This window comes from Pongo abelii, chromosome 5 (genome assembly GCF_028885655.2).
Source record: "Pongo abelii isolate AG06213 chromosome 5, NHGRI_mPonAbe1-v2.0_pri, whole genome shotgun sequence".
Lineage (NCBI taxonomy): Eukaryota > Metazoa > Chordata > Mammalia > Primates > Hominidae > Pongo > Pongo abelii.
Genome location: NC_071990.2, coordinates 39,132,024 through 39,157,343, shown reverse-complemented (window position 1 = coordinate 39,157,343; position 25,320 = coordinate 39,132,024). Strand labels below are relative to the sequence as shown.

The following is a 25,320-nucleotide window of genomic DNA, read 5'->3' as shown; positions in this document are numbered from 1 at the left end:
AATCTGCCTTAATTTTCTCCGTCATTCCTAACTACAATCAGTGCAACACCACCTATCTCAGGATCACAAATTTAGATGCCTACAGGAATCAGAAAGATAATGCCAGTGAGCGAAGCAGTGCTGTTGGGGCCTGTGGCTTGGAGGATTGCATGTCCCATCCAAGGAGGCAGCTGCTACTGAGCTCTGCTACCTGGGAGTGTAGGCCCTAGGTTGCCAGATTTTCCAGTTATTTCAAAAAAAAGTCAGAAATACGCTTTTCTAAAATATGAAACCTCCCGATTTTTAAATGCTGACAACTAATTTAATTTTTTGAAGTAAAATTAAATTAATATCTACTTATTTGATGTTTTATGTTTTTAAAATGCTCCTATAAATTGTATTTTGTTCAGTTTTTACTTTTCTTTTGTTTGGCAGCAGAATGATTTGTGTGTTTGTTTATAAACTGGCAAAGTGATCTAAATTTTATATGGAAATAAAAGGCCAAATGGACAAGACATTTTGAAGAAGAACAACAAAGTTAGAGATCTGACACTACCAAATATACATATGTTAAATTTAAATATATATATTAAAGAAGCTACAGCAATTAATATAGTGGGTAATGATACAAAGATAGATAAGGAAACCAGTGGAGGAGACTATATAGTCACATATATGATCAGATGACTTAAGACAAAAAATGGCACTCTGATGTGGCAGGAAAAAGATGACCTTTTTAATAAATGGAGCTGGATCAACTGGATATCAATATTGAAAATAATAATCACGACTCCTATGTCACACATTATAAGAAGATAAATTCTAGGTTGGTTATAGTACTAAATGAGAAAGTAGTAAATTTTATGTGTAAATGTGAAGAAAATCATAGGAAAATATCTATGTGCCCTTAGGGTAAACAAAGATTTTAAAATATAATACAAAAGAGGACTAAATAGAAAAAAAAGGATGTTTCATTAAAACTAAGATCCGCTAAGAGAATGAAAAGGCAAATCAATAACAGAGAGAAGGTATTTGCAATATATACCTTTTATATCCAAAACACATATAGAATTCCTAACAATCGATAAGAAAGAATCACAACCAAATTGAAAAAAAAATGGAGAAACAGCTTTTATAATCCACAAAAGAGCCTATCCAAATGGCCAGTGAAAGATGAAAAGGTGCTCAACATCCTTAGCCATCTGGGAAACGCAAACTGAAACCACAGTGAGCTACCACACCACACACAGAATTGCTAAAATTGGCCAGAAGCGGTGGCTCACGCCTATAATTTTGGAAGGCCAAGGAGGGTTGATCACTTGAGGTCAGGAGTTCAAGAGAAGCCTGGCCAACATGGTGAAACCCAGTCTCTACTAAAAATACAAAAATTGGCTGGGCGTGGTGGCACACTCCTGTGATCCCAGCTACTCGGGAGCTAAGGCAAGAGAATCGCTTGAACCTGGGAGGTGGAGGTTGCAGTGAGCCGAGATCATGCCATTGCACTCCAGCCTGGGTGACAGAGCAAGACTACATTTCAAAAAAAAAAAAAAAAGAATTGCTAAAACGAAAAAGACACACAATGCCAAGTGGGGGCAAGGATGCGGAGCAACTCTCATGACATGTTGGTGGAAGTGTAAATTGGTACAACCACATGGAAAACTACTAAGCAGATCAACTAAAGCTAAATATACAGATACCCGACATCCAGCAATTTTAACTCTAGATGTATATTCAGACATGTACAAGAATATTTACAGTAGCTCTATTTGCCCCAAACCAAATGTTTATTAAGAGTACAACGGATAAATAGATTGTGGTAGTATCTGATTAAGTGGAAGATCATGCAGCAAAAAGAATGAACAACTCTTGCTATATGTAGCATCACGGATGAATCTCACAAACAATGCAGTAATAGAAATGGGATGCAAAGAGCAAATCCTGTATAGTTCAATTGATACAAAATTCAAAACTGGGCAAAACTAATCAATGGGCTTACCCTTTGAACATGGTTACCCCTGGGAGGGTAATGACTGCAACGTAACATGGGAGCACTTCTGCGGTACAAGCAGTGTTTTATTTCTTCATCTGTAGACTGGCTACATAGATGTATTTACTTTGTGACACTTGTGTAAATATCCTTATATATATAATACTTAAAGTTTACTTTAAAAAGAAATACAGGAAACTGTTGTGCTTCCTTTTTTTCTAAAGTAAACATTTAACCATAGAGAAATTAACTATAGAAAAACATATTGTGTTTTATTTCATCCTACCTGGTTAATGTTATCTGGAATATTTGATAGCCAGCAATAAAAGAGGCCAATCTTGAAAGACTTTGTTTTCCGGAACCACCAACACCCACCAGCAATGCATTTCCACACGATGTTCGAATTATTCGTGAAATCTGTTTTGAGATTTAAAAAGTGCTTATTTGAAAAAAGAATGCAATGTTTACATTTTCTTGCACTAAATGAGTCCAAGTTTTGATCATATGTTTCTAGACAATATTAGACTTTTTCCTCGTTAACGGTCTATGTCAGAATTTTTAAAATTAAAGTTTAATACCGACTTGTTCAGCTCGAATCTTTCCCTGACCATCTATGTTTATGTCATGAAGAACAGAACAAACTGGATTTACTCCCTTCTATTTTAAAACTATTCTGTGTGTGTGCTCATGTGTGTGCACGCATGTAGAATTTTATTATTTTTAGACCCAATGGATAGTGGAGCTGCTCTTCCCAATCTGCAGAAGATATAAGAAATGTTTAGAATTTTTTTGTATTATTCATCAGCCTGACACACTGAATCATGTAGACACCTAACTCAACAATGAACACTAACTCTATCATATCTCTGCCAACAATTTAAGTACCATAATTCTATTTACAGTGGGGTAGGAGGATGTTTCTAGAAGCCAACTTGGAGAGACAGCCTTTCATCTTGTGTTGCTTTTCTATGGTTGATTTCCTCAGCGAAGATAAGACTCAAATTGTGCGTCAAATCTTATGCAGGCCAATTGAAGACATTGCTAAAAAGCTGTCTTTTATATTATTGTCACCAATTAGGGAGAAAGTCTAGATGGATCACTAAATTCACTATCACCACTAAAAATAAATTTTTAAAAAATACAAGTTTTACAGAGGGCAGATCAATAACGACACCCTGGTATGTGTAAATTCTATCAGTATATTTTAAAATATATTAATCACTTATGGCTTTGCACTCAGAATAGGATCTCAGAACCTCAAGATCTAGCCATGGTGAATGGTCAATAATTACTTGTTGAATAGATTAGTGTGAAAACACCCCTTTTTGGTGTTACCTCTAACTGGCTTCTATTCTCTCACCAGTCCTGTATATCAACCTTACCCCTGTCCCATCACCTGTAAGTCAATCATAACATTGACACTTTTAAAAGCAACATCTTTTCCTCCGTGGGCAACAGAATTCCCATAATATCAAAATATAATTTGAGGGAAGTATATTTTTTCACAGGGTTCTCCATACTTTCTAAAGGTTCTCTGTACTTCCTTGTTGACTCAGTGTGCCAAAAGCTCTGAACAGAAAACCATCTATTTGCCCTTGAAAGACATTTGCTGCCATGTAGATGGATTCAAATAAAGGGTTTCCTATTAAGCCTTTGTTTTCTGGGACAGTGAATTGACCCAACCTATGTACAGTCTTCTATACAGTACCTGATAGTATATAGTTATTCTCTCAAAAAATTTATCTATGAAATATACGAAGCTTTTAAATCATCTATTTATATCAGTAAATGGGCAATAGTTAGGACCTTAACAAGATGAGTCATTGCATCTTTAAAAAACACCAGATCAAGAGATGTTCCTCTAATGATTTCATTGAACTGTCTCTGGTAAAACTGGAGTTTTTCAGCCAGAAAGTCAAAGGATGGCATCTATGGGTGGGGAGAAAGATAAAAAAATAATATTTAAGATCCAAATATGTATTAAAGTAGCAATTGTAAAGACACTCAAAAGTAATTTTAAAATATACATATCTTTTTTAAACATTATGGATTTCCAAAGGTTTCTCACATATTAGTCTACTTTTAGTTATTTCCATTTTTTAAGGCCTGAAACTTAACTGTATTAGTTGGTTTCTAGTGCAAAATCATTTCTGACCTTTCCCTACCAACTCCTATCCATGGTAATTAACACATTAATATAGGAAATATTTTTCTTGGTTTTTACTTACTTTTTAATATTGTTTGCGGCTTTCAAAAATATAAAAAGGTTTTACATTATTTATGGAGTCAAATCCACAAGTCTTTGTTGTTCTGAAATAAATCCACACCCACTTTCTTTGTTCTGCAAATTGTTCCTCCCCATCTAATTCTTTGATCTACATACACTTTATTTTTATTTTTATTTTTTAGAGTCAAGGTACTCTGTCACCCAGGCTGGAGTGCAGTGGCCCAATCATAGCTCACTGCAGCCTCGACTTCCTTGGCTCTACGGATCCTCCTACCTCAACTCCCCCAAGTCGTGGGTATTACAGGCATAAACCACCTCGCCGGCTCTACATGACTTTAGAATTACTTTGTTATATAACCCTGTTTTTAAAAGTCCCTTTGAAATCTTGTTTCAAATTTCATTAAACCTATATATTAATTTAGAAAGAATGGCATGTTGCTGTTCAAGTAAAGTTTTATCATGTTAATTTCTATATGTTTAATATTGTTGTTGCTGTTAAATGAAATACTTTTATGTTATATTTTCTGTCTTGTGATTGTTGGCAAGTGTTGGTAAATTTTTTCTGTAAAGGGCAAGATAGTAAATATTTTAGGTTTTAAGGCCCATTCAGTCTCTACTCACCCCTGCCATTGTAGTGCAAAAGCAGCTATGGCCAACATTTAAACCAATGGGTGTTTCAATAAAACCTTATTTATGAACACTGAAATTTAAATTCTATATTATTTTTACATGTCACACAATATTATTCTTTTGTTTATTTTTATTTTTTGGTAACTATTTAAAAATGAAAAATCAGCCGGGCACGGTGGCTCACACCTGTCACTCCAGAACTTTGGGAGGCCGAGATGGGTGGATCACTTGAGGTCAGGAGTTCAAAACCAGCCTGACCAACATGATAAAACCTCATCTCTACTAAAAATACAAAAAATTAGCCGGGCATGGTAGCAGGCACCTGTAATCACAGGACCAACATGGTGAAACCTCGTCTCTACTAAAAATACAAAAAATTAGCCGGGCATGATGGGGGGCACCTGTAATCCCAGCTACTTGGGAGGCTGAGGCAGGAGAATTGCTTGAACCTGGAGGCGGAGGTTGCAGTGAGCCGAGATCATGCCACTCCGCTCCAGTCTGGGTGACAGAGAGAGACTCCATCTCAAAATAAATAAATAAATAAATAAATAAATAAATAAATATCCTTCTTAGCTAGTAAGTCTAATAAAAACAGGCCGTGGGCTGGCTGGATCTGGCCCAGAAACTATAATTTGCCAACCCTTGATGTAGGTATAGAGCATTTATATAATGCTTGGTCATCTTACTGAACTCTCTCTCTGTTTTTTTTTTGTTTGTTTTTTTTTTTTGAGACAGGGTCTCCTTCTGTCACCCAGGTTAGAGTACAGTGACACAATCACAGCTCATTGCAGTCTCGAACTCCTGGGCTCAAGTAATCCTCCCACCTCCACCTGCTGAGTAACTGGGAGTACAGGAGCATGCCACCACACCCGACTAATATTTTTTATTTTTTGTAGAGACAGGGTCTCATTATGTTGCTCAGGCTGGTCTCAAACTCCCGGGCTCAAGCAATCCTCCCACCTCAGCCTCCCAAAGTGCTGGAATTATAGTAACTCCATGGTAGGACTCTGGTGCAGAGAGAAAGATCTAGTCAGGTGAGCGATCTGAAAACCTCTTTTAAGAGATGAAAATAAATACCAATTCATATATTTTGGGTACTTCAAACACAGAGTCTTCAGGTTCATCGCCAGTTGGTTCTGGCATCTCACGGAGAAAATCCACAAAGTATGGTTCAGGAAGAATACACGACGCTGCATCAGAGCCAATATTTTCTTCAACTGCACGAGTAAGATGTGCATTAAACCACTGCTCATCTTCAGGAGTTATAAATCTGAAAGGAAAATGTAGTAGTAAGAATGTTAAATATGAAAGCATCTTTTCTAACTGAACATGTCCCTTCGCCTCTTCTCAGCCCTACCCTGGACCTTCTCAATTCAGGACAGGGAAATAATATGTTCTGCCTTTTGATAAGAAGGGAATAATCCCATCCAAGAAAGTTATAACATTAACAGCACTACTTATAGAAAATACAGATGAATCACTTAGGTGAGATCAAAGGTCCCTAAAACTTGCGATAGGAGAGCAGAAGTGATGGTCGGTAGTGGACGAGCATCCTCTTTCTGGGTTGGTGGATTCAGTGCACAAAGGACCTTTTCAGATTGACAATATAACAGAGGGAAGAGAGGACAAAGGGGAGTAACATTTGACAAGTATCACCCTTGTGTGAGACATGGTAGACACTTTACAACTTTGTGAAACTGGCATTATCATCTGTGATTTATAGATGAGGGAATGGAGGCTCCAAAAGATGACTGAATTTAACTTTAATGGGATTGTTTAACTTTAAAGGGATGAAACCAGATTTCCCCACATAAAACCTACAAAGAGCTCACAATTTGTAGAAAATATATACAATGAAAATGTGCCTCCAAATGTTATCAACTCTGACGATCTGGTGATTTATAAAGATGTATTGTTGAAGTCATACTGGAATAAATCGGCAGAGCATTTTTTCAAGGCAGTGGGCAGGTGACAGATGCCATCAATGCTTCACAAGCCCCACAGCAAATGACGACAATGCTCCTTACTCTACTTACCCTAGTAGGTAATGCAAGAAGTAACCAGCTGGGCAGGGTGGCTCATTCCTGTAATCCCAGCACTTTGGGAGACTGAGACGGGCGGATCTCCTGAGGTCGGGAGTTCAAGACCAGCCTGACCAACATGGAGAAACCCCATCTCTACTAAAAATACAACAACAGCAGCAAAATAGCCAGCCATGGTGGTGCATGCCTGTGATCCCAGCTACTGGGGAGGCTGAAGTTGGAGAATCACTTGAACCCAGGAGGCAGAGGTTGTGGTCAGCTGAGATCCCACCATTGCACTCCAGCCTAGGCAACAAGAGCAAAACTCCATCTCAAAAAAAAAAAAATTAACCAAGTAGTATAAACTTCTCAGGTCATACATTTAAACTCTAGTGCCGCAATACGCACCTGTCTGCAATTACTCTGTTGCACTCGTGTTTGAAAAGGGACAGGAGAGTAGGGATTGAAGCGCACTCCTCAGCTTTTATGGTCAACATTCCTTGCCAAATTCTGGAAAGATCTCGAAGATTGAAGATGTAATGAAATTTAGAAGGAGTTGGCAGCATCTTCACCTAGAGATGAAAAAATGTAATACTCTCAATTAGTTTTCAGATACAACTAAAAGTAGAATTACTTTTAGAACTGTCTCACAAATCCTATTTTAGATAAAATCTGCTTAGTAAATAAATCAAGATTAAGTTCATATTTTGTGACAACACGGACAGAAAAAAAATCATAAATAAACCAACTTAGGATTTAAAAGACCATAATCTCTTGGATAGGATGGATTCAAGACCAAGGCACTGGATGCAGATTCCAACACCTTGTTCTACTACCATCAGTTGGCTTTGAACAAGTCACCTCCCCTGAATTCTTAAGGACTACATGAATTGTGGGAATAATCATCCCGAATCATTGGTAGTATATGTGGAAATATGTCATAACAAAAACTGAGTTGGTTGTCATGCAGGTAAGAACAATGAATGTTCACTTTTAAAGTTAATAATGGCTATCTTCTATAAATTGCTTTGATTAGGGTCCTTAAAGTGTTAGGATTTCCATAAATATATCTGCATATCATAACCTGGATTTTACTGTGTGGATCCAAACTCAGTCAACAGTCTTTCATATATCTGTATATCCATAAAAAGTGGACGGGCAAGTCTGACATGCAGCTATACGTATAGCAATAGATGTTTTTTCTATTTGAGCACGAAGACTGTATTATATGCTAATTTACTATTTCTACCAACTTCTAGAATATAAAAAGGCAAAGCTGTAACAATACCACATTCTTACCCAGAGAGACACCCGTTAAGGGATAACCTCGAGGTACTCTAGATATGGAAAGCATTGATGGTCATGTATAAAGATCATAATTGATATCCTTAGAATCATTTCTGAAAGTGAAAATAATGATAATTCTGGTGATACAAACTCCCCATACGCCTATTTCAGCAAAGCAGATGCTTTCTTTAGCATCTGTTCATAAATTAAGCCCTTTCTATACTGAAAAATTACCCTATTGAGTTTGCAATTTTTACAGGCTAATTCACAGTGCTATTTAAAACAGCAAGTAGCATGGGGAGATGAAAATAAAAGAAGTGTATTTTATCAATCTCCTATCAACTTCCCTCTTTGCTCAGTTCCATTGCAAGCTAAAATGTTCATCCTACCCACTAAAATATAAAACATATAGTTATATTACAAGTATGTAAAAATACTCAAAGTGGTAAGGTTATGTGAATATTGCTTTTTTTATAGTATAACACTCCAGCCATGATGGCAGCCATTGGTAACTGAGGCAGTCATTAAAGAGAATTCTGTAAAAAAAATTCCTTTCTTTCCTTCTTCTTCTCATTATTTGTTAACCTGCTTCTTTCCTTCTCTTCTAATATTTCCCTCTACTTTTCATCTCCTTCCTTCTTTTCTGAACTGCTTCTGCCTTAAAGCTATATAAAGTAATATAAAGGTGGGCTGATAGACAAGGCATGAATGGATTAAAAGAGTGCTTTGTGAAGATGGGAGATTTGAAGAAAAGATACAAAGAAGGCTGCTTATGTAGAGGTGGGCAGAGGAGGAAGATTCATTCATTTTTCAATGACCGAGCACCTCCCTGGTTCTTAAGAAGACACAGGGGTAAACAGAGGACAGCTAACTCTGCTGCCATCGAGGGGGCTTTTATTCTAGTGGGGAGAGCCTGAGAATGAACAGGGAACAAATATATATGTAAATATGCAAATAATGATAGAAGCCATGGTTTAAATAAAAAATCAGGGCCAGGAGACAGGTAATGACTAGGATAGGGACAAGGGCAGTCACTTTAGAGGATGAGTGGAACAGTCCCTCTGAAGGTAAGAGTGATGAGAATGAGCCAACATATGGTGGCCCAGCAGCGCAATAAACCTGGGGTACTCAAGGAATGGTGAGCAGGGCCACTCGGCTGGAGCAGGATGATGGCAGGCAAGGGAAGTAAGCAGAGTCTGCTGACATTGTAAGTGGAACTGGGAGTCTACTGGTGGTTTTAAGAAGGAGTAAAGATTTCTGCTTTACTTTTTAAAAAATATCATCTAGGACTGTGAAAAGAACAGACTCCAAGAGAGCAAGAAGAAAGCAAGGAGATTGGTTAGGAAGTTACTGCATGGTCTAGGGGACAGGTGATGGGAGCACTTATCAGGGTGGTCACGGGGGGATGGCGAGGAGGGCTCAGCTTTGGGGTAGATTTTGAAGGGGAGGTCACTGAGATTCGCTGATGGACTGGATGTAGGCCATGAGGAAGACATAAATCAAGGATGGTGCCCAGTAATTTTAACCTAAGAAGCAGGATAACTGGTGCTGCTACTAAGATGCAGAAATCTGAGGGAGGATCATATTTAAGGACATTTAAGAGTTCTGTTTGGACATGGTAACTTTGAGATGAGTATCAGACGTCAAACACTGATGTCTATTAAGCAGTTAGCAATCGGCCTGGAGCCAGGTAGAGAGGCCTGGGATGGAGATATCCATTTTGAAGTCATCAGCACAGGGATGATGTTTAAAGCCTTGGAGCTGGATGAGGCCACCTAGGGAAAGAATGTAGATAGAGAAGAGGGCCTGGCATCGAGACCAGGTGCATTTCAGTGTCTAGAGGAGGGAAAGAAGAAGGGGGACTTTAATGAGGTAGCCAGCGAGCTAGGAAGAAAATCAAGAATATGGGGACCCTCTGAAGCCAAGTGAAGAAAATATTTAGAGGGATCATTTAGGTCAAATGCTGCTAAAAAGTCAAGTAAGAGGGAGAAGAAAATTAACCTTGAGATGTGGCAAGATCAAGGTCTTTGGTGGCCTTGACATGAACAGTGGGAATGAAAGCTTGTCCAGAATGGATTAAAGAGGTAAAGAAAAGACACTGAGGACATGGAGCCAGGAAACATCCAAATAACAAAAGAAACTGATGGAAGACAGCTGCAAGGGCAAAGCTTTTCAGAGAACTATGTATATAAGCACAGTAAATTGAGCAATAATCCTATTGGAAACCACATGTATCTTACCACGGAAAACTATCTCAGACGCTCAGTCCTTGCCACTCATTTCTGAGTTTCTTTAAAAGAGGTACAATGGCGCGTGCAAAGGCCCTGTGTTGGCAAGGAACAGGGCCCCACACTCATCACTGAAGGTGGACGCATGGAAGAGCATCTCATAAGAAACCCCCAAATTTCTCTTCCAATAATTCTGTATCTAGAAATCCCCCAGTCTACCCAGGAATCTGAAAGGCTGGCACACTTCAGGTTTCCCAGGAGACAAGTGCCTGCCCACATGTGTATAATTGGGCTAATGGATGTGTAGTGAATTATGACAACTAATCCTTATCTCCTTCATGGCTTTTTGTCATATATATCAACCTCATTTTTATCTCATACCTACACTTAATTGCCTTTTCATGAGTACTGCCTTAAGTCATCTGGGGACAGCTGCAGGTTTGCTGAGCTTTACTTAAGACACTGACTTGTGTATGCAAATCTAACCAATTTTTGTTAAGAACACTTCCATCCATTTACTAACGCTCCAGCTCAGAGAAACACACAAGTTAGACTTCAAGTCCTAGTTGGCTGAGAATATCTGGAAATCCATGTATTAAGTCAGTCAATAAGCATTTGAGTGTCTGACATAGTTTGGTGGAGGGAGACAGATAATACAAATAAAGATTTACAAATCACAGTAACAAGTGGAAATGCAGTGTTCTCATTTCAGCAAAATTCTACTTTGTCTTGGATGTCATGTCTGGTTTACAGTAACATCTCATACATAAGGAAAGCATCATTTAGTCAGATCATTTGCTCCCTGGAAGGAAAAGGTGTCGTAAATCTATTTGAGCACATAATTTGTCTTTTCCAAAAAACACCACTATATATGATATTATGATAACTTAATGAGCCATGAGGTGAGAACTAGGGCTGAATCATAGTTGCCTTTTTAAAAATTATTGACGACAAACCATTCTGTACCTTAGTCCATTGCCACAGCACTCTGCCCACTGAGACTAAATTCACAATCATCTCACATATTTGAGGCTTGAAGCTTCTACAAGGATCGAAGTATCCACATCCAATAATTCCTGAAAGATAAGCAAGATTGAAGGTATAAGCTTACCAAAAGATTTCAAAGTATATGTTTATCCCAGTGAACAAATCTTTACAAGCCTGACTAAGCTGGGTGTTGTTCAGAATTTTTCTCAAGGGATCAGCTAAGATTGGGAGTCAGTAGTGGATCTAGCCAAGCTTCGTATGCAGTGATAAGTGTTTCATATGTATTGACTCATTTAATCCCCCACCCAGCACCCTACAAGAAAAAAAATACAAGCTAGATATTATTATTACTAGTCCCATTTTAATATGAGCTCAGTAACTTGCTCAAAGTTACACAGCTTGCATGCAGACAAATTTGAGATGCGAACCCAAGCAACCTGGCCCTGGAGTCTGTATATCAGCATTCGCCCTGAAGCATACGTGAGCTTAGAGACTACTCCCTCATCTTACAGAGAAGGAGACCAGGCCCAGATAGGTGAAGCCGATTGTTCAAGGTCACATGGACTGGTATTGGCAGAACTGAAATCAGGACCACTTTTTCCAACCTATAGTCAGTTACCACTCTGGCCTGGGCTAGACATGCAACATTCCTAGGGAACACCCAGCAAAGTGATGGTCTGACCATCATCACCACTCTCAGAAAGACTGGGGTGTAGGTTTAGAGACTGTTCTCAAAGTCTCAGAATGTCTTTGATTTAGACTGAAGAAAGATTTACTCCGCTTCACTCCAGTGAGACTAAATACTGCAATGTGTTCAGTTCTGAGCATGGTATTTTCAGAGGAATATGAATATAAATATCTGCTCAGAGGTGCAGAACAGGTTGATGAAGAGTGGAGACTAAAGAAACTGGAGTTTGTTCACACTAACTGAAGAATTGCCCTGGGGAAACATGAAATTTTCCTCCAAATCATGGTTGGTTGTGGTTGGTTGTGCTAAGTGCCTGTAAAGTCCGTTTGCTTCCTGAAATCCTATATTTTAGATTTCCACCTTCCTGTGGGACAACCATGTTATAAGAAGCATGAGTAGGGATTAGCAACACCCATCTGCCAAGCACTAGCTAAAAGGCCTTGATTGGGCAGTTATTTCACTTCTCTGAGGCTCAGTTTCTGGTTGGTTTGTTTTCCATATTTGTTTAAATGTGTCAGTCATACTGAAGAGTATGTCAAATAGCTTAACAAATAACAAACCCTCATGTACAGACACCAGATTGATAACTACAACGTTGCCCAGCACATTAGAAGCCCCTGTACGTTCATCCTTGTTCACAATTCCTCCCTTCCTCCAGAGGTTGCCACCTCTCTTTAATATAATCAGTAACTTGCTTTTCTTTATAGCTTCACCACTTAGGTTTTTGAACTGGTAAAAAAAAAAAACTTTTGAAATTCAGTTTAACGGAATTATATTTTTCCTGTGATTTGCTTCTTTCAATTCAGCATTGTATTTCTGGGCTTCAACCATGGTGAAGCATGCAGCTATATTCATTCATATTCACTGCTGCACAGCAGGCCACTGTGTGCCTGTGACAGGATGTATTTATCCAGTTTTACTAGTGATAACTATCTGGATTATTTCATGTTTTTGCCATTTCACACACTGCACTATGAGCATTTTGTATAAGTCTGCTGGCATGCATGTGCAAAATCAACTACAGATGGATTGAGGCCCCAGATGTGGAAGGCAAAAGTATACAATGTCTGGAAGAAAACATAAGAGAATACCTGTGTGATGTCTGGATAGAAAAGGACTTCTTGAGACTCAGAAAACCCAAACCATAAAGGAAAAAATGACAATTTGGTATAAACCTAGAAGTGGTACTGCAAGGGATGGGCACATGCCCTACTTTACCAGCAGTGATGCCAAATTGTTATCCAAAGGGTTTGTAGCAATTGACACTCCAGCCAGCAGGTGATGAGAGTCTCAGTTGCTTCACATGCTCACTAATGCTTGATTTTCTCAGAATTTTTTATTTTTGCAAATCTAGTGGGTATGAAATGGTATTGCTTGGTGTTTCTCATTTGTATTTTCCAGAACATTAATGATGTTTACCATCTTTACTTTGTTTATTGGCTATTTAGCTTCCTCTTTTTAAAGTGCCTTAGTTGTTTGCCCATTTTTATATCAGGTTGTTTCCTTTTCTTGACTGATTGATTTATAGGATTTCTCTAAATATTCAGACTATGAAATTTTTGTTGTTATTATATGTGTTAAAATTTTTTCTTCCACTTTGAGGCTTGTCTTTTCACTCTCAATGTTATTTTTTAATGAAGAGAAATTTTACATTTCAGTCTAGTCAAATTTGTATATTTTTTTCTTTATTTTTGTGCTTTCTGAGTCTCATTTATGAAATCCTTTCCTACTCAGAGGTCACTCAACTATTTCCCTATATTTTCTTCCAAATGTTTTATAGCCTTGCCTTCCACATTTAGGTCCTTATCTCATCTGTAGTTGATCTTGTTATTAGCATGAGGTAGCCGTCCAAATTTAATTATTTTCCTATAAGAATTACTAAGTATCCCAGAACTGCTTATTAAAAGTCTGCCCTTTCCTGGACGGGCACGGTGGCTCACACCTGTAATCCCAGCACTTTGGGAGCCCGAGGCAGGCAGATCACCTGAGGTCAGGAGTTTGAGACCAGCCTAGCCAATGTGGTGGAACCCTGTCTCTACTAAAAATACAAAAAAATTAGCCGGGTATGGTGGCAGGCGCCTGTAATCCCAGTTACTTGGGAGGCTGAGGCAGGAGAATCGCTTGAACCCAGGAGGCAGCGGTTGCAGTGAGCTGAGATCACGCCACTGCACTCCAGCCTGGATGACAAGAGTGAAACTCCATCTCAAAAAAAAAAAAAAAAAAAATCTGCCCTTTCCCTTCTGACTACAGTACTTGCTGTATCAAATAATTAATGTTCTTATATGCAAGGGTCTGTTTCTCATGTATGTAAGAGGTTTTGGGGTGGATTGGGGGTTTGTTTTTTGGTTTTTTAGACAGGTTCTTACTCTGTTACCCAGGCTCGAATGCAGCAATGTGATCATAGCTCACTGCAGCCTCGACCTCCTAGGCTCAAGCAATCCTCTGGCCTCAGCCTTCCATGCAGCTAGGACTACAGACATGTGCCACCACGCCCAGCTAATGTTTTAAACTTTTTGTAGAAATGGGGTCTCTCTATGTGCCCAGGCTGCTCTTGAACTCCTGGCCTCCAGCAATCCTCTCGCCTTGGTCTTCCAAAGTGCTAAGACTATAGGCATGAGTTGACCCACACTAAGTTTTGATGGCACAATTTATGAGATTCGATGTTACATTTGATGTCAAGAATCTCATTTTCATTAACATATTGAAGTGTTACATTTGACTTTGTATAACATATCGTTAATCTGTGATCTTTGTGCTGTCATTTATTGGCCCAAATTTCTCTGATTAACCATGTCCTGAAAACCAAAACACAAAGGTTCTTTTACGTCTAATGTTAACTTTCAACAAGCCTATTTTTAAATATCTCTGAGTCTGAAAATAGGCTATAAGCATAGGTCACCTTAGTATTGAGTCCCTCTTTCCTAGTGTTTAGCTCTCCATTTCACATACCTAACCCCACTTTAGACAGAGCCTTTTTGTCTCTTAAATGAAATTTTGTGTGGTTTATGTCCATTATATAATGCAATAAAATAAACACTAGAATATTCATACCAAAAATTTTGTCTATTGAAGCGTTTGAAGGCAATGTACAATTAAACACAGTAAATTGTCTTTTTAAACGTTGTGGAATATCATTTCGTCCACCTCCAGGGTGGATCATTGCTGCTATGAGCTGCACATCAACAATAGTAGTGAAGTCTCCAGGCTTGTCCAAGCTGTACATTCCTTCCATTTCCATCATCTGTCGCACAATCTCATTCGTTATCTGAAATTTCACACAGCAATATTTTTGTAACATATCACTATCATATTCCTCCATAACTTCAATAAAATAGTACAAATGAGATTAGAAGAAAACATTAAACTCTTATCAACGAAGTGTTTGTGAATGTCGATGATCACCTTCAAGGTAATTTGACTTAAATGATGCCACCGATGAACTCTAGATCATAAGTTAAACATGCATGGTCCAAGTCCAAGGTGCCTTTCACTACATTGATCAAACTAACTTCCAAATAAACTTAGATACGTGAGTTATATTTGGTTAAATTACATTAATACTCCAAGTTACAACAAGTTTTACTGTAGACATGTTTCATACTCAATATTCAACACTTAAAAACCTTTAGATCAGAATGTAGGATGGTTTCAGTCCTGAGCTTTCAATATTATATTACTAACTGTTTTGGCTTTTGGTTTTATGTCCTCATCTTATCTTCTCTGCAGCCTCCGACACTGCCAACCCCCCTCCTTGGAAATGTTACCTCTCTTGGTTTCAGAGGCTTGTTTTTTTTCCAGGTCCATCTCAGGGCTCTGGGATCACTTCCGAAGCCACTCTTCGTCCACTCATCCCTCACATGTAACTGTTCTCTAGGATTCCATCCTGGGCTCTTTCCTCTTCTCATTATTCCAGGAAGTGCTATCTCAACCCTATATTCTAAAGAATCTCAAATCTGTAACTCTAGCTTCAGATTCTCTTCTAAGCTCTACACCTGTATATTCAAGTCTCTATTGAGCATCTCTTAGTGGATATCACACAAGCACCTCAAATATAATCGTCTTTCAATTAACCAACATTTCATGAATGACTACTGTGTGCCAGCCTCTCTTGTAGCACAGACAAAATTTTCTGTCTTCATGAAGCACACATTCTAGTGGTGAGACACAAGATGTACAGATGCATGTTGATATGTAAATAAAATGGTATACTCTAAGACTTTTGTAGAATATAGGAGGGGCTCAAGGGTGTGACTCAAGGAGAGCAGGGGAGGCTTCACCTGACATGATATATAAGCCAAGACCTGAAGAAGGTGAGAAAGCAAGCCAGTTCGATACCTAGGGGAAGAGCACTCTAGGCAGAGGAAACTGCAAATGCAGAAGTGCGGAGTGAACACCATATCCAGCGTATACAAAGATCAGTAAATGTGGTGGAAGCAAAGACTCATGGGAAGAGGGAGAGGAGGTCAAAATGTGTAGACTCTTGGATCATGGTAAGGATTTTGGTATTTATATTCTACAAGTCTCTTTGGAGGATGTTGACCAGAAGAGTGTGTCATGATCTAACTCTTGTTTTCATTGGTTGATGATGTGAGAACAAGCTGAGAAGGGTAAGGGAAACAGGAGGCAGTGAGGAGGCATTTGTAATGATCAAGAAGAATGCTGGTGGTGGGTGGCGCCAAGTGGTAGCAGTGGAGGTGATGAGTAGTGGTCAAATTTCAGATATAGTGTGAAGATCGAGCCAACGTGATTTTCCGACAGAGTGACTGTGGAGGCGCTATTTGCTGAGAGAGAGAAGACTGTTGGAGGAGCAGGTATTGGAGTTGTTAAGTTTGCGATCCAACCAGACATCCCTAGTTGGATACGTGAGTTTGGAATTCAGGAGTGCTTCAGCTTATGGAAGATAAGCATGAACCTGATCTAAACATGCCTCTACCCTCCTCGCCTTCCAGGAACTGCTGAGGTCTATCTGCCTTGGAGCAGACAGAGGCCATACAGAACTGTTTGGTTTTTCGCCTCAGGACGAGTACTGAGCTTCTAGCGGTGTCTGAGGCGAATAGGGATGAAGAGCAAAATGAGACCTGTCCCGGTAGAGCCAAAGTAGATGGTGTCAATGAGGCAGTGTAGGTCGGTGGGAGGGAGGTGTTGGGGATCCCACCAGGAGCATGCGGACTTCTGGCAACATTGGTGAGGTCTTCTAATGGGGAGTGACCTGGGTGGATAGATGATCACAACTAGGACCACGGTGTGTGGCACAGTTAAATAAATAAATAGTTGTTTGGTTTTTCATTTTTTGTTTTTGTTTTTTTGAACATCAGGTACTCCTCAGAAATTCTGCAGAATAAGAGGTTACAGCAAGGATGAAACCGTGGGGAAAGGCGAAGAGAGGAGCTAAGAAAGGACACTGAAGTCAAGTAGCCAAAGAGAGAGGAGGCATTTGCCGTAGAAAACCACGTAGGAGACAGGTGTGATGGCTCATGCCTGTAATCCCAGCACTTGGGGAGGCTGAGGTGGGCGGATCATCTGAGGTCAGGAGTTCAAGACCAGCCTGGCCAACATGGTGAAACCCTGTCCCTACTAAAAATACAAAAATTAGCCAGGCGTGGTGGCAGGCACCTGTTATCCCAGCTACTCAGATGGCTGAGGAAGGGAGAATTGCTTGAGCCCGGGAGGTGGAGCTTGCCGTGAGCTGAGATCATGCCACTGCACTCGAGCTTGGGTGACAGAGCGAGACTCCATCTCAAAATGTTAAATGACGAGTTAATGGGTGCAGCACACCAACATGGCACATGTATACATATGTAACAAACCTGCACGTTGTGCACATGTACCCTAAAACTTAAAGTGTAATAAAAAAAAATAACAAAAACAAAAAAAACACATAGGGATTTAAAAAAGGAGAAACTCAGATATAACAGAGAAGTCAGAAAAAGACTGAGGATCGGCAGTAGACTTAAAAACATAAAGTTTTTAACAAAGTTATTAACATTTATATATATATACACACACACATAAAAATACAAATTCAGGATCATCTATATGAGATATTTCAGCCATACCTGATCTCCCCACTCATTAATCACAGGCATATTAATATCATCAATAAATACAGTCATTTTTCTCCCTCCTGGTGGCCCATATGTGCTTCCCATTCGCTTATCCACGTAGCTTTCAATTGTTCTCTAGAGAGAAGGAAATGGTTTGTCTTATGTGTTAGATTTTAATCCATATTTCTAAAAATAATGAGCATTCTTGTCAGAGTAGAATATAATTTACTTATGCATTTAATAGGTATACATATACTTATTAAAATATATGTTGTTAAATTTTTAAAAATAAGGCATTGGAGTGTTATCCTTCATTTACATTACAGTAGATATGCTCCAAAGTTCAGCTGCGGTCTCAATATTAGGTCAAAGTATGCTATTTGGATTTGCCTTCAACCTTAGCCTTAGGAAAGGTAAATAACTGAATGCCAAGTGCAGCATGATTTCTTTTGAATATATAACATTGTCACATTTTATGCGTACACATTTTATTGTAACCACTAATTTAAAATGTATTATGTTTATAATATTACAGCAAATGATGGATTTCACCTGAAACATCATTGGTTCTGTGGCAGATGAAAAGTTTAGACTTTTGGATAGCTGTACTTCAGGATCATATTTTTTCAAATAGGCCTTAACCATAACAGTTTTTGCAGTTCCCTGCTCTCCTGTGAGCAAAACAGCCTGCAATCACAGGATAATCGTGTTGAAATGTGTTACGACTTGTTTAGTTTCAAATGTCTTATCATTCTATGGGCTAGTCTTCTATAAATTAATATAACTAATTTTTAATAACTTTTTAGAATTACATCTACCATCAAAATAAGTCCCAGTTGTATTACAGATTTAAATGTAAAATGTGTACAATAAAAGTGCTGGAAGAAACTATGGGTGCATATTCCCTTGGCCATGGATGGTTTGTGATCATTTAAGGAACTATCTATCAAACTTACTTTATGTTGTTTTGCAATGGTGTCTATCAAAAAATTTGTTCTAACATTGTCAACATTTGGAACCAAAATTGATGAATATTCTGGAATACTGTCAGTTGGATAATAATAAGGCTGAAGTTTCTTATTCCAGTGCTCCCAATCACCTATATAATAAGTAAAATTTCATCTTAATAGAACTATATTCTGTGAAAGTTATCTCATAATACAAAAATGTTAAGTGCAATAAACAATCAATAGAATCATATAAACATTCAAAATGTTTTCCTAAAACATGTTAATATATCTGCTTATCTTATGTCTAGGCATTTGATAATTTGTTTTGCCTTTTTTTATAAAGTCAGCTTTTTAAAAAACTTTTAGGTTCAGGGATACATGTGCAGGTTTGTTAGATATACAGGGGTTTGTTGTACAGATTATTTCATCACCAGGTAATAAGCATAGTGCCCAATAAGTAGTGTTTTGATCTTCACCCTCCTCCCACCCCCAACCCTCAAGTAGGCCCCAGTGTCTGTTGTTCCTTTCTTTGTGTACCTGTGTACTCAATATTTAGCTCCCACTTATAATTGAAAATACGCAGTATTTGATTTTCTATTCCTGAGTTAGTCTGCTTAGGATAATGGCTTCCAGCTCTATCCATGTTTCTTCAAAGGACATAATCTCATACTTTTTCATTGCTGCATAGTATTCCATGGTGTATGTGTACCACATTTTCTTTATCCAGTCTAACACTGATGGGCATTTAAGTTGATTCCATGTCTTTGCTATTGTGAATACTGTTGCAATGAACATATGCATGCATGTGTCTTTATGGTAGAACAATTTATGTTCCTTTGAGTATAATACCCAATAATGAGATTGGTTGGTCGGATGGTAGGTCTGGTTTAAGTTCTTTGAGAAATCACCAAACTGCTTTCCATAATGGCTGCACTAGTTTACATTCCCACTAGCAGTGTGGAAGCATTTCCTTTTCTCCACAACCTCTCCAGCATCTGTTATTTTTTGTAAATTGGCTTTTAAATTGCTAAATCACCCATCTGGAGAAACCTTGCCTGAAATGGAATTAAAATCAGCTGGTGGTAAAACCAGTAACGTAATGGATGCCTAGCAGAAAAGCCACATCAACTGAAAAGATGGGAAAGACCAAAAAAAGAGTCAACCATTTACCAGATATAGAGTATTTGCCATAAGAAATTGATTTCAAGGCCGGGCACAGTGGCTCACGCCTGTAAACCCAGCACTTTGGGAGGCTGAGGCGGGTGGATCAGCTGAGGTTAGGAGTTTACGACCAGCCTGACCAACATGCAGAAACCCTGTCTCTACTAAAAATACAAAATTAGCCAGGCCTGGTGGTGCACGCCTGTAATCCCAGCTACTCGGGAGGCTGAGGCAGGAGAATCACTTGAACCCGGGAGGTGGAGGTTGTGGTGAGCTGAGATCGCACCATTGCACTCCAGCGTGGGCAACAAGAGCAAAACTCTGTCTCAAAAAAAAAAAAAAATTGATTTCAAAAATTTATTTACATTTTAGCATCTCTGGATGTTCCTTACAATCTATGGTACTGTACCATTGCTGTTGCTAGGCAAACTTGTATTGGCGTTATTCCTATCATTGCCATTCAAATTGAATTACTTTCATTGATAAGTTTAGCCTCTACTTTAAATGTCTTCAAAAAGATTATACAATGATTCAGAATTATACCCAAAAGTTACTGTGGACACAGAATGCATGGAAAGAAAGCATACATTGATATTGGTGAAACAATGATGAACAAATACTCATCATTGGAGTAATAACCCCAATTTCATGTTTTCTTGAGAAATAGGCAAAAATGAGTATGTTTAACTTCTAAAACACTGCCAAACTATTTTCCAAAGTGGCTGTGCCATTCTGTAGCATATGAGGCCTCTAGGTGCTCTATTACGGCACCAATATTTGGCAATATTAACTGTAGACATTCCTTTTTAACTGTAGACATTCCACTGGCTGTGTGATGATATCCATTGTGGGTGTTTTTTGTTTTTGTTTTTTTGAAGCAAGGTCTGGCTCTGTGGCCCAGACTGGAGTGTAGTGGTGCGATCTCAGCTCACTGCAGCCTCTGTCTCCGGGTTCAAGCAATTTTCCTGCCTCAGCCTCCTGAGTAGCTGGGATTACAGGCACCCACCACCACGCACAGCTAATTTTTGTATTTTATGTAGAGACGGGGTTTCACCATGTTGGCCAGGCTGGTCTCGAAGTGCTGACTTCAAGTGATCTACTCGCCTTGGCCTCCCAAAGTGTTGGGATTACAGGCATGAGCCACTGCGCCCAGACCCCATTGGGGTTTCAATTTGCATTTCCCTGACGACCAATGATGTTAAATATCTTTCACATGCTTTTTTCAACTTTCACATATCTTATTTAGCAAAGTATCAATTGAAATTTCCTCCCCATTTTAAAATTTAGATTGGTTGCCTATTGATAGTTATTGGATTATAGGAGTTCTTTACACATTCTGGACAAATTTTTTTTATCAGATATATATGTTTCAAATAGTTCTTTACAGTCTGTGGCTGGGCTTTTCATTTTCTTAATGGTGACTTTTAAATAGCAAAAGAGATTTATCCCCCCATCGCACTGGCTAGATTTTGCTATTTCAAATAGCAAAATAATCTTTAAATAATGTTTAAATAAGATCTGTCCCCTTATTTGGGCTTTCTTTAGCTTCTCTCAGCACAGTTTTACAGTTTTAGTATACAGATCTTACACATATTTTATTAAATTTATTCCTAAGTATTCTTTTTTTGGATTCTATTTTTGTTTGTGTGTTTTTAAGACAGAGTCTCACTCTGTCTCCCAGGCTGGAGTGCAGTGGCACAATCTCGGCTCACTGCAACCTCCGCCTCCCGGATTCAAGCTATTCTCATGCCTCAGCCTCCTGAGTAGCTGTGCTTACAGGCACATACCACAACACCTGGCTAATTTTTTTGTATTTTTTTAGTAGATACGGGGTTTCACCACATTGGCCAGGCTGGTCTCGAACTGCTGACCTCAGGTGAGCTGCCCCACTCGGCCTCCCAAAGTGCTGGGATTACAGGTGTGAGACACCGCACCCAGCCTTGGGTTCTATTTTAACTGGTATTCTTAAAGTTCAATTTTCAATTGTTTGTTGTGAGCATATAGAAATATAACTTATCAAATGTATGGCCCTTTTGTCCTGTGACCTTGCTAAAATCCTTCAGCAGTTCTAATAACTTTTTGAAGATTCCACAGATGGCTATGTCATCTGCAAATAAAGAGAACTTTACTTGTTCTTTTCTAATCTATAGACATTTGATTTTTCCCCCCACTGCACTGGCTAGAACCTCTAGTACAATGTTGAATAGAAATGAAATTGAATAGAGGTGAGAAAGACATCCTTGTTTTGTTCCTGATATTGGGAAGGAAGTATTTACTTGTTTACCATTCCGTATAACATTAGCTGTAGGTTTTTTGTAGATGTTGTCAGAATGATAAAGTTCCTATTTCGTTACAAAAGAGTGTCAAATTTTGCCAAATGCTTTTCTTCATTCATTTAGATGACTGTTTATGGCTTGCTTAGTTTTTAGTCTAATATAGCAGATTATATTGATCAGTTTTTGAATGTTGATCTTCCATTTCTAGAATAAAAGCCACAGTTGGACTTTTGTATACTATTGGATTTGTTATAACTTTATTAAGAAACTTTCGTCAATGTTCCTGAGGAATATTGGTCTATAGTTTTTTTGTTTTTGTTTTTCTTGGAATGTCTTTCTCTGGTTTTGGTATCAGAGTAACACTGTCCTTATGAAATGGGCTAAGAAGCAATCTGAGCTCCTCAGATTGCTCAGAGGGAGGCAATCTGAACCTTCAAACATCATAGAACTCTGGCTGCTCAGAAAGCAGCGCTGTGGAGGAGCTTGGCTCTGGATTCTAAGGGAGTGCATATCTAGATTTAAAGATTCCTTTGTTAGTTTGCATTTTCAGTTAGAGTGCCCTTTTGCCATCTCAAACCTTTAGCAGCATCTAACACATGTAATAGAATTATTGGCCATTCTGGTTAAAGATGGCCCACTGAAAAAATTTATTTATCTCAGTCCCTTTCAAACACAAATTTCCACTTAATCCCCAGTTTCAGTATGATTCTCCCACTCTTAAATGTGCCTGGTGTCCCCAAGTCTAGGAAACCCTCTATTTTACACTATCCAAACAGTAACTCTTTAGTCTTGCCAGTGTGGGGAAGGCCGATTGTCTGGCAGCAGGGCTTTGGAAAGTGGTCCAGGAGGTCTTTTTCTCAAACAGACTTATAACCAGCCCTGTGGTTTTTAGCTCAACTTTCACCCCAGTTTCCACTTCCTGAGCCCTTTGAATGTCCTGTGATGTGCACTTCTCAATTGCTTCTCAGCTCTTCCCACTGCCAGTGTGCTAAATCGACTGCCACTTACCTTACTGCTTTCTTGCTTTCAATATTTGGTTATTGCTGTCTACCTCTCCTGCTCTAGTTATCCTTCAGTTTATTCATTCAAACAAACAAACAAACAAAAAACTATTGCTGTTTTTGAGTTTTTAGGAAGAACCAGAGGTAACTAGAGTTTTTAGGAAGCATATTTTTCCTCTTCGGGACTTTGAAGAATTAGGGCCTGGGCTCTGGATGAAAGCACCAAGTTCAAAGGCATTTCTTTTAAGGAGGATTGAGCTGGGCCCAGCCATACATGGAAGGCTGGGGGGCTAAGGTGACAGCGCTGGACCTTGAGGAATCTGCTACGTTCATTCTCTACTCATTCTGGCATTCCCAACAGGGGAAGTGTGGGGCTGATCCGTTATGTGTAATAGCATGCTTTGCATAATGAAGAATCTGTGTTCTCCACGCTGCTACCTTTCCTATTCCAGCATTAGAAAGTAGATGATGTACAAGGTATTACTAACTTATTTATGCCAGATTTTACTGAGCCCACTCCAAAAGGAGAAGTCAAGAGTCTCAATATCAATTTCTGGCACAATTCATATGCAAAATTCCACTCTCTTTCAAATACATGCCCTTTTCAAAATGGTATTAACAATTATGTTTTCATAATTATTTTAATATTCTCTCATAGAAGAGTTTATGAATGCTTATATTTTCTCATTTAAAAAAAGTCATTTCATTTAAGGTATAGTTCAGTGGGCTTACCATAATCAGTAACATAAAACTCATACATGGTTTGATTTGAGCCTTTAGGTATTTCTGGTAAGTCCAACTTGCTTTCATGCTGCCGTAAGAAGGCTTCAAGCTTTTCTCTGCTTTCCAATTCCAGAAGGGCTCCTAAACTCCACATTAGGCCAAACACAAATAATTTATGAAGATGTTCGACACAGGAAACACCACCTTCCTCTTTGGAGGGAATTAACCCTTCCAGAAGATTGAGAGACTGAAAATGTTTCAAATAGAATAAATTTTTAAATTAAAATTTTGAAAATAAAAAATTGTAAACAATAATAAAATTAAAAGGAGGAAGGAAGAGAGAAGAAAATAGATATATCTCAAGCTATTGCTTGATCACTGTCCTACAGCCAACAGCATGAAGAAGAAAGGCTATCCTGTTTTAGACAGGCAGCATGGTCTAGTAGAAAGGATGCTGAACTGAAAAACTGCTACTGTGGTTTCAACCCCCAGCTCATCCCACTGATCTCTCTGAGTCTCAATTTCCTACTGGGAAAGCAAAAGGCCTAGACTAGATGCTAGCAGCTAAGGTAGCTACTGGTTCCAAAGTTTAGTTATCCAAATTTTCCAGATCAAAGATTCTATTTCTTTGTAACATTTTGCAGGACTTAGCAAACTGTGGCCCTAGAGGCTGGCCACCTGTTTGGTAAATAAAGTTTTATTGGAACATACACACAGTCACACTCATTCACCTATGCATTGTCTCTAGCTGCTTTTGTGCTACAACAGCAAAGCTGAGTGATTGAGACAGAGAGTTGTGCAAAGTCTAAAATATTTATTAATACTACCTGGCCCTTTAAGAAAAAGTGTGCCAATGCCCTATAGCATCAGAAAGAAAACTACAGTAAGACATCCTCGGTCTTTCAAAACGAAATTATTTCAAAATAAAATATTGTCTTCTATTATCCATTTTAAAGTAATTACTAAACAATTCATTGATTTGGGCCTTATATATTGTTTCTAACCTACCCACAAATGACTGACATCTCTTAACTGAGAATCAAAGCTCTAGAATGTGTAAGGAGAGATCATCTATAGATCAGAATTAGGAGAGCCCTTGAAGATCTATGATTAATTCTGTTTTAACTCAAA

General features: G+C 38.6%; 1 protein-coding gene across 1 annotated transcript in view; it reads right to left on the bottom strand.

Moving 5' to 3' along the window:
* Positions 1-25,320, bottom strand: part of DNAH8 (dynein axonemal heavy chain 8) — a 393,081-nt gene that overhangs the window by 129,991 nt on the left and 237,770 nt on the right. The window contains exons 53-62 of the mRNA XM_063724765.1: positions 24,199-24,436; positions 19,035-19,177; positions 18,631-18,765; positions 18,091-18,213; positions 15,086-15,299; positions 11,326-11,435; positions 7,253-7,416; positions 5,901-6,093; positions 3,773-3,895; positions 2,253-2,383 (exon numbers count right to left, since the gene is read on the bottom strand). Of these exons, the coding sequence (XP_063580835.1) occupies positions 2,253-2,383; positions 3,773-3,895; positions 5,901-6,093; positions 7,253-7,416; positions 11,326-11,435; positions 15,086-15,299; positions 18,091-18,213; positions 18,631-18,765; positions 19,035-19,177; positions 24,199-24,436 (1,574 nt within the window). The remainder of the gene's footprint in view (positions 1-2,252; positions 2,384-3,772; positions 3,896-5,900; positions 6,094-7,252; positions 7,417-11,325; positions 11,436-15,085; positions 15,300-18,090; positions 18,214-18,630; positions 18,766-19,034; positions 19,178-24,198; positions 24,437-25,320) is intronic.